Source organism: Macaca mulatta, chromosome 9 (assembly GCF_049350105.2).
Source record: "Macaca mulatta isolate MMU2019108-1 chromosome 9, T2T-MMU8v2.0, whole genome shotgun sequence".
Taxonomy (NCBI): domain Eukaryota; kingdom Metazoa; phylum Chordata; class Mammalia; order Primates; family Cercopithecidae; genus Macaca; species Macaca mulatta.
The window spans coordinates 100,995,401-101,006,101 of record NC_133414.1 but is presented as its reverse complement, the minus strand read 5'-3'; the positions used below and the strand labels follow the sequence as shown (position 1 = coordinate 101,006,101).

Here is a 10,701-nt window from a genome sequence, read left to right as displayed (position 1 = left end):
CAGAAGATGTACAGCAGAGCCTCCATATGGCACAGAAAAAAGACAAGAAACTAACTAGTTGGCACTCGCCTAGTTATGGACTGAATGTTGGTGCCCCCACCATTAATATGCAGAAACCTCATCCTCGTTGTGATGATACTTGGAGGTGAGGTCATTGGGAGATAATTAGGTCATGAAGGTAGAGTCATACCCTCATGATAGGATTTGTGTCCTTATAAGCAGAGACATGAGAGAGATGATTTCTCTCTCCCCCATTTGAGGGTAGGGCAAGAAGGCAGTCAGCTGCAAATAAGGAAGGGAGTTCTCATCAAGAACTGGGCCATGCTGGCACCCAGATATCAAATTTCCAGCCACCAGAACTGGGAGACAGAAATACAGTGTTGTTTAAGTCATCCAGTTTATGGCATTTTTGTATAGCAGTCCAAATGAAGACCTGTCTTTCGATACTTTAAAAACAACAACGTCTTCTTGGACATCAGTATGCTAAATCTCTAACAGCCACTAAATCGTATTTTTGTCAGTTGTCCTTGAGAAAGTATATTCTGGCCTTATGAAGAAGCAAAAGACTAGAAAAGAAAACAAATTTCTTAAAGGAGCAGAAAAGCTCTTTGCATCTTAGTTGTCTTCCCACTAACTAACAAGCCAAATTCTTTTAAGAACAAAGAGTTGAAGGTTTACCTTTCTTTCTTAATCATTGCCAAATGCATGACATTTCTCAAGCATTTTCTTCACAGAAGATATTCTCTTGCCAGATAATTCTGCAAGACATGCCAGAAGAGAAACATCTGCTTTCCACATTTAGGACCTCTTCAGCTGGTTTTGCAACAGAAACCTCAATCTAAGGTCAAATCATTGTAATAACACAGTCTCCAGCACAGTTGATGTGGTTGCAATGTGAAATGAATTGGGAGAAAACAGAAGTGAACCAGTGTGGCCTCAAATAAAATGTCAAATTTCCACAAGCAAAATCCTACTAAAAAAAAAAACTAGGAACAATTTGAGTAGCTGAAAATAATCTGCAAACATTCTGCTTTGCTCTTCTACAACTGACAAGGTCTATGGAAAGCATGATTTCTGCCCGGCATGACAACAAAGAAAGCCATTTCCAATTCAGTCTGTAAGGAAAAAGGAAATAAACAACTTCAGCAAATATTTATCGGGTACCACATTAGTTTGTGAGGGCTGCCAAACAGAATACCACAGACCGGATGGCTTAAACAACAGAAATTTATTTTCTCACAGTCCCGGAGGCTGGAAGTCTGAGATCTAGGTTTTGGCAGGGTTGGTTTCTGAGATCCCTCTCTTTGGCTTGTAGATGGCAGTCTTCTTTCTATGTTTTCCCATGGTCTTCCTTCTGTGTATGTCTGTCCTAATCTCTGATTATAAGGACACAACTCATACTGGATTAGTGCCCACTCTACTAGCCTCATTTTAACTTAATTATTTATGTAAAGACCCTATCTCCAAACTTGGTCATATTCTGAGGTACTGGGGGGTTAACGAACTCAACACATGAATTTGGGGGACAAAATTCAGCCTATAACAAATACATATACAGTGTCAGGCACTGTATGCAAACCAATTAGCATTGAAAAATCAAAGGAAGTTCTTAACTGTTTCATTTTTTTCTACAGAAACACAAATCTGAAAAGAAATGAAGAACCATCTTTGCCTTAGGATGTGGCAAATGGAGCTTTGGAACTGATGCATATTCAAAAGAAGGATCTCCTGCCCTAGCAACACAGCAAGACCCCATTTCTACAAAATAGAAAAAAAAGAGCCAGGTGTGGTGGTGAGTGCCTATAGTCCCAGTTACTCGGGAGGCTGAGATGGGAGGACAGCTTGAGCCTAGGAGATCAAGGCTGCGGTGATCCATGATTGTGCCACTACACCCCAGCCTGGGCGACAGTGTGAGACCTGGTCTCAAAAAAAGAGAAGGTGCTCTTTGCCTGTTGTGAAAGAGACCTTCCATAGATAGCTTATCCAATGAACACTGGTGCTCATGCACATGTGTGTGTACTGGCATCTCCAGGTTGGTTAACATGGTACCTGCCTCGTGACCAGTTCACTACTTAGTGATGTGGTCACATTTCTGTTGGTTCTTCTTTCAGACACAGCCCCAGGGCCTCATTCTGGCAGCCAAAGTCAGGTCCCTGGTTTGCCGCCTCCAACAGTCCCACTCTGTGAGATCCTGGTTAATTTGGTTTGTACTTAAAAAAAAAAAAAAACCTACAAAAAAACTACAAAAAAAGTGCCAAGAATGTCTCCCTTATTTATGAAATGCAATATACTTTCTTAGTGAAAAATGGGTTCTCTTCTAACTTGCTATTCAGAAGGGACATAATGGTTTTGCATACTCATAGCTTCTCTTTCTAATCTTTCTGGAAATCTAAGATGCTAAATGTTCTTGGCTCTCAACTGAGTCCTTTCTATCTTTAGGCACCATTCAATGTCCCCAGCTTTTTCATCGGACAACTCTCATTTTATATCCTCTTAGTGTATTACTATAATTTTTAATTCTATACAGAGGATCTCACTCATTTCTCAACTATCCATTGTCCCAACAATTATTTTTACTTGAATAAAGTATATAATATTTTCCTTTGATCAAGTATATCAGAATATCATGGTGTGTTTAAGTGTTAAGACACTGAGGACAGCACCACTCAGGAAAAAGTGAGGTGTCTATGGAGCTAGCCTTGCAGAGTTAATCTGCTCTTAACTAGTAGTGGCCATAGACTAAAGTGTCCATGCACAAGGTAAGCCAAGTTCTACTTCTGAAGTCTGAGACCTAAGCTCTCCATAGCTAGAAGATGCCATGAAACAGAAACAAGCCATTCACCTGCCCATAGTAGGTGATTCTGTATAAATGAGAACAGGAACAGAATTCAGGTGACATGGTACCAGAATTGAGGACTAGACAAGCAGGGAGGGATGTTGTATTAGTCCATTCTCATGCTACTATAAAGAACTGACCAAGGCTGAGTAATTTCTAAAGGAAAGAGGTTTAATTGACTCACAGTTCTGCATTGCTGGGGAGGCCTCAAGAAACTTGCCATCATTGCAGAAAGGGAAGCAAAACACGTCCTTCTTCACATAATGGCAGGAAGAAGTGCTGAGCAAAAGGGAAAAAGCCCCTTATGAAACCATCAGATATCCTGAGAACTCTCTCACTGTCATGAGAACAGCATGGAAGTAACCACCCCAATGATTCAATTACCTCCCACCAGGTCCCTCCTACTACGATTTAAGATGAGATTTGGGTTGGGACATAGCCAAACCATATCAGATGTTAACCCATCCAAGCACAGTGTACAGGAAATACCACTCTTTGGAATGTGGAAATCATTGAACTAAGCAGTGGAAGCTAGTACATGGAAACATGAGTCGTTTAGGCAACTCAGATACAATGTCATGAGGAAAGCAAAGGAAGGGATAGCTGAGGCTGGCACAGAAGACAGTGGGAAGACAGAAGGTTACATAGTTAGTTTGGCCCTGTTGAAAAGTCATGGAGATCCAGGAAGAGGTGGCTGGAGAAGGAAACTCAAGCGCTGAAAAGAAAAAAGAAGAAAGCTGGACTAGAGTAAGGTAAGGCCCTAAAGGATGAGAAGGGAGATTAAGAAGTGATCACAAGTTTCTTGATCAAGGAAAGGGTTGTCAGCCCAGGATTTCCCAACATGCCTGGGAGCAATGTCTTCCAAGATAAAGATGTCACCTGCAAAACTAGTCTTCAGTGTCCTGAAGGACCTATTCTCAAAGAACTCAACAATATCACTTCCATTCTGCCCTCTGTGTATCTGCAGCTAAAATTTCTCCACATTGTTTCCATCCTCAGGTTTTTCCCACCAATTCAGCTTGCTAACAGAGTACCCAAGTTTCTCATTCCTTCTATTTAATCTGTCTCTTTTTATCCAGGTAAATGCTTGTACTATCTAGGTAATAGCCACAAATGCCATTTCACACCTTACTAAAACATTACATTTATGTCACCCTATTCAGTTTCAAACTTATTTGATTCTCTTTCTCTGGGGACTAATTTATATAGAGATACCTTTAATGACAAAACTTTCCAAACTATTTTCTGATTCAATCTTTTCGACTAAGAATTACCAGTTATTTCTTATGTCTCATTTCTTCTTCCTATCACCTCTCTCCATGTTCACAGTAACAGGCTTTGTACTTTTATCTGAGCCCTTTTTAAAAAATTCCTCTCTCAAGTTTCTCTACTTTTAGTCTTCTAAATCAAGTTAATGAATTGTCTGCTATCTCAGGCCCTCTGACACCTGATCCCCTGAGTAGAAGCCTGTTGTTCTTGTATCTTACACAATGATTCACTGCAGAGATCTCTCTCTGAGCCTGGGATTTCATGACACTGAAAACATAGAACGAGCTTTATAAATGGCAGCCATATTTCATCTACACACGGAAGCTGCTCACCTACCTCAGGGGAAGGTTTCAGAAACAGATGGTCTGCTTTGGGGACTACATACACTCAGAATTTCTTATTTGGAATTACATTTTACATGAATAAAAAATACAGTAAATCATCTAAAGCTCTAAAAGTGTATGCAGAGACCTCTATAAATACCAGACATGTTGTTTGCAGCACAATTTATTATCTGGTCATAGTATTTGGGCACATTATTAGGTACCGATTTAACACCATGTAACCTCTCTTGACACAGAGCAACCCAAAAAGAAAACTTCAAAATGTGCAACAGCAATAAATATCAAGCTTTCTGATCTAAAATGTATAAATATAAAATATCAGTCATTTCTGGAAACATCTTAAGAAAATCCGGCAACCACATGTCCGTGAGTAGGTGTCTGATGTTGATGGTGCTTACATTCAGAACATATCACCTCAGATCCAACACAATTATTTTTATGTCTTTTACCAACACATGTTTGCATATCTAGGAAAGAAAAAATTGGTTTTACTATATGTTTGATTTTAGCATAATGTTTACCATATGATTTTCTTTAGGGAGGGAGTACAGATTTCCTAATTTTAAATTGTTCCTGATTTTTAAAATATTTCCAATCAGAACAAATACAATCACATTTATTAATTTCAACAAAAACAAAAATATTTACAGGGGTTGCCAAATAATTTTCATTTTAAGTAAATGCTAATTTCAATATAATGTTCTCTGATGTTACAGCCACAGAACCGCCAAAAAATTAGGGGAAAAAAAAGGCGTAGTCAAATGTTTCTTTTGGACTATGCAAAAGTAATCAAGAAGTATGATCGTAGTTTTCATACAATTGCTATGAAAAAACTAATTTGGCCATATCAAGCAGAAAGAATTCATGCAACATTTTAAATGCCATTTTCTATGATAATTGTTTACTTATTTGGACTCTGAAGAAAACTTTTAAATATCATACATATATATAAGTGGAAAGGTAACTTTGTGCACCATTAATTCTGCTATAGAAATATTGATGTTTCCTTGTAAATACAATTATTTTGAGAATAAATCAGAAATTAAGTATGCCGATAGATTAATTTTCTGAGATAAAACTCCAAACTAAGCAGTACAGTATTTTATCTTATATTAGACTGCTACTATTTATTTAAAAACAGGTTGCGGGGGCAGTGAATAAGAAATACCTGGAAAAATAACTAATATGATGTACTCACACTGAACAGCCTGGGCTCCTTGGTGTGTGGATGAAAGCCCTTTTTTTTACAAGCAGAAACCTCAAGCATGCCAGCATTGGTGAGCCTGAAGATGCCAGTGCTAAATTTCAGAGTGAAAACAGGTAGAAAAATTAACGATCATTTGGGCATTCCAGATGCTTTATTTGAACAGCACACACATACATATTCCTCAAATGGGATTGAGAACTCACAAACTAGGAATTCCATAGGGATTTTTTTTTTTTTTAACCAGTGACTGGCCCAGAGGAGAGAAACCCAGGAGGAGGCAATGCTGCTGCTAGGAGCCTGCAGGATCGTTAAGGGGACAAGGCAAATAAGCTATTGTGTGTGACCTCACAGGAAAGGCCAAGGCCCCACCAGAGAGTCCCACGAGAGGAAATTACAAGTGGCAGATATTTCGAATTCTTCTAATAATGTTAATACAGATTATAGCAATAGCAAATAGGTATTGAGTGCCTGCTGTGGTACCAGGCACTATGCTAAGCACTGTACATAGGCTATTATCTAATTTCATCTTTACATCCATCCCTGATGGGCAGGTATGAGGGATGAAGAGGCAGAGGCCTACAGTGGTCAAGTATCCTGCCTAACACAACACTTGAGGGGTGAAGCCATGATTTCCATATGTTTGTTTGATTCCCATGCTCATAACTACTCTACAATAATCAGTGTCCCCAAAGCTAGAAAGGTTTTTTCTCAGCTAAGGCTAGAACATTTCTTATGGTAGAACATAATACAGTAGAAATGAGTCCTAAAAAGGCTAACTGGGATAGCATCCTTCTTAAATGTTATTCACTTCAAAGTCACGCTAACTGAAGAAAGAAAATCAGTAATTCTGCCACAGAATGGACCTTAAACTGCAGAGCTACAGGTCAATGGCAGCTGACTGCCACCCATCTCTTTTTCCCAAGGGTGTTGTGTGCTTGTCAATCCAAGTACCACAACCTGGTGTCTGGACACACAGGAAACCAGCAGCCCTAGACAAAGCCTTCTTTGGGCTCCCCTGAAGAGTCACACTTACTCTTTATGCTTTGGTGAGCAAACAATGGCAATGGCCTCTGGTAACATGAGTTGATAGGAACAGTGAGTGTGAAGATCAACGCTGGATAAGAATGCAGTTTGAGTGGGATGCGTCTATAAACACAAAAGAAGACAATCTTACTAGGATAGCTGTCTTAGGCAAGGCCACAGCTTATTTTAATAGAAAATTCTGTTTTATAAAAAATTATTTTTAACCATCAATCAAATAAGGGATTTTTAAAAAGGTTTTGCTGACATAATCCTTCCCTTTATGCATTCCTATTATTTGCTATTTTGGAATAACTATGACTTTGAGAAGAGGCTCCTAGAAGTGTTGGTGTCCTTTCTTCTTTTGGGGAAAGAGCGAGCTGGAAATTAATTTGCTAGGGGCTTTAAATAGATTCTCATATAATTATCACAACTCATTTATGAGATACTTATTTTATTATCTGAATTTTACATACAAGGATCCCAAAACTAAGGGAGGTTACATAATGCGCCTGTGGTCACACAGCTGGTAAGGAGCAGAGCTGTGATTGGAAACCCTGGACACAAGATATGTATATACAACATTAGGAACATTAAAAGGAAGTTTTCACTAAATAGACCACATGTTGCTGTGTATCGTTTTGTGGATTGCCATTTCCTATAAATGGGAGAATGGGAGACTCCAAGTTGTTAAAGGTATTTGGGACTAATCTTGCATAGCAACTAAATATATGGGGAGGAAAAAAGGGGGATTATAAATTAAAAGAAATCTGCCAAGTTTCTGGCTACATGCAAATGTGTTTATGCATGGTCAATCAGAGGTTCATATTTGAATATAAAAAATAAATGCACATCTAGTTATTTTAAAAATTCATATTAAACCCTAATTACTCTTGAAAAAAAGAATGTGACTATTTTAATCATGAAACAAAGATTCTTGGCACCACTGTCTAGGTCCTGACTCCATTACTCGCTAGCCATATGACACTGTGAAGATTACTTAGCCTTCTCTTGCCCATTTCATCATCTGTAAAATTGGGATAATATTTTCTGCATGGGATTGTTATGAAGATGAAATATGACAGTCCATTAAAATTCTTGGAACAGTGCTTAGCACATAGAAATAAAAGTCATTGGCTGTTGTTATTCTAATGTCTTTATTAACTAAAAGGCACAGATCCATAGTAGTAGCTAAATGTCTTTACACAAAACTATATTCTATTAAAGAAATGTAAGATTTTAAAACAATTTTTAGGCCAGGCATAGTGGCTCATGCCTGTAATCCCCACTTTGAGTGGCCAAGGTGAGAGGATCAGTTGAGCCCAAGGGTTCAAGACCAGCCTGGACACTATAGGTAGACTCCATCTCTACCAAAAAAAACCCAAAAAGTTGTTTTAATTAGCTAGACATGGTGGCATGTGCCTGTAGTCTCAACTACTTGAGGGGGCTGAGGTGAGAGGAGCACTTGAGCCAGGGAGGTTGAGGCTACAGTGAGCTGTGATCACTCTACTGCACTCCAGCCTGGACAACAGAGCAAGACTCTGTCTTGGAAAAAAAAAAAAAAAAAGCAAGAAAAAGTTTTTTTCTGCTTTAATAGAATGAAGGCAAAATCAGATGATTATTTACAGAAAGCTACATGTTCTGCAAGGAAAAAATAACACTTGGCCTATAAAAACTTAGATCGACAAAGGAATGGCAATTATCCTAACTTTTAAAATGCAAATCTTCAGTAGGGGGTACGAGTGGGAGTATCTGACAGCCTGTTATCTTACAAGGAACACCTTCTCTTTGTAAAATAGAGGCTTCTATGTCTTTGTGAGAAATTAAAAATTGTTCAAAGAAACTATAGTGCTGTGGAGGCGGCAAGCAGGTTACCATACAGACAAATCACTCTGCTTGTCAATTTATTTCCACACGGAATGCACACCACATGACCTGAGTCCTTCATTTCTGCCAAAAGGAATTATGTCTATTCCAATGAGAACAGTTTTCCCATGGGAGAATGAGGCTCCCATTCCCTCACTCTACGGAAATGAAAATGATGATGACAATGATAACAATGGCAGCAGATGCCATTTATTGCAACTGTATAATGTGAACTAATCACTTTCCATGAGTCATATCATTGAATTCTCACAGCAACAAGTGCTATTATTATCTCCATTTTGCAGGTGAGGAAACTGAGGTAAGCAAGAAAGTGAGTAACTTGTGGATGCTCATAAAGCTAGTTAAACCAAAAAGTCCAAATTCAAATACATGTCTGTCTGATTATATTTCAGACCTTTTTTCCCGATGACTAATTTGTATTTGAAAAAAGCCAGCTCTGGAATTTGTTGCTATTATTACACTTGATAAAAAACATCATAAAAAGTCATTACAATCACTGAGGTTTAGAAATGTAACATTTTTGTATTTTCATCCAACCACAATAATTTGATATGGTGAAATGAGTTTAACAAAAAGTCCTAGAATTCAAGAATTATGCTAAACTTATTAAACAACTCACTTTCATAATTGCATGCATTATGTTCACAGTACCTCATAAGGGGAAAATTTTTGTTTCTAATTTGGAAAATGTTTTGTTAGCTAAGCTAACATTGACTTGTCAATGTAAATGCATAATTTAATGGACTGTCATTCTTGCTAGAATTTGTTTTGCTTTAAAATGCATTCTTGTTACAGAAATCATGTTAAGCTAAATAAGGCATTCTTTTTACAGAAATCATGTTAAGCTAAATAATATAGCAATTTCCAGGCAAACTGTAATGCATATTACTTACTGTTAAGTAAAGCAAATACACATATGTAGAGTTTTACAAACTCTTCATTATAAATAATTTCTTGCATTTGAGAGGCAGTTTATACTTTTCAAAGAGTTTTCACACCTGGTATCTTGTTTCCTGTTCACAGAAATCCAGTGAGGAGAGAAGGCATTCATGAGCCTCACTCAGCCAATGAGGGAATCTGGAAACTAGGCAAGAAGTCCTGACTGATAGAACATAATAATTTACAGGTGGAGTTGGGACTAAAGTCTCCTGTACCCTCCAGAACTGCATAATACCAAATGCTTAGGAAGTGTGTGTGTGTGTGTGGATGCTGCCCCTCCCCAGTGCTTCTCTATAAAGCAAGTAAAAATGATCATGTATCATTCCTCAAGGGCACTTGGAGGTCCCCAGAATGTGTCCTGGAAATTTTCTTGGCCAGTATCCCATCTTAGAGGGATGGCTTATCCCAGCCTGCTATGGTTTGAATGGTGGGGTCTCCACCACTATTCATGATGAAACTTAATCCTCAATGCAACAGTATTAAGAAGTGTGGTCTTTGGGAGGTGAGTATTCACAAAGGCTCCACTCTAATGAATGGTATTAAGACCCTTGTGAAAGGGCTTAAGGTTGAAGGGAGTGCTCTCTTGCCCTTCTGCCTTCCACCCTGTGAGGACACAGCAACAAGGTGCCATTGGTGTCTAGTGAAGGCTTCTTGTGGAAGCTGAGAGCAGCCCTCACTAGACACCAATGCTGGTGCCTTGATCTTAGACTTCCCAGCCTCTAGGACCAGACAAAACAAATTTCTGTTCTTTTTAAATCACCCTATATCAGGCATTTTGTTATAGCAGCAAAAACACACCAAGATGTTATCCCAGATCCAGCTTATGTGAGACTGAATGGAAAAAATTTCCCTCAGCTGGATTGCACTATGGCTAGAAAGGATAGATTATTATCACCAATTATAACAGGTACAATTTTCTGAGTCCCTCAAAAAATGTGCTGTGAAATTCACCAATAGTATCTCATTTAATATGAAATATCCTGTGAAGTATTATGATCTCCATTTTATGGATGATAAAACTGATGCTCAGATTGCTTAATAACTTGCCAATGCCCCTACAGTAAATTCTTAGCACAGCCAAGATTTAACCTCATGTCTATTTGACTTGCTCCTATGATGGCCTGGTGGATGTTGGAATTCAATGTTTTGGGCCCTATCCTCTTGCCTTACTCTGTGGCTGTTTATACAGTAATGCATAC

General features: G+C 38.4%; 1 protein-coding gene across 3 annotated transcripts in view; it reads right to left on the bottom strand.

The window, feature by feature from the left end:
- Positions 1-2,924: 2,924 nt before the first annotated feature.
- Positions 2,925-10,701, bottom strand: part of STAMBPL1 (STAM binding protein like 1) — a 48,324-nt gene continuing 40,547 nt past the window's right edge. The window contains exons 9-11 of one of the 3 annotated variants that reach the window (XM_077944916.1): positions 6,690-6,802; positions 5,648-5,747; positions 2,925-3,115 (exon numbers count right to left, since the gene is read on the bottom strand). In XM_077944916.1, the coding sequence (XP_077801042.1) occupies positions 3,059-3,115; positions 5,648-5,747; positions 6,690-6,802 (270 nt within the window). In that variant the 3' untranslated portion in view covers positions 2,925-3,058. 3 annotated transcript variants of the gene reach the window in all.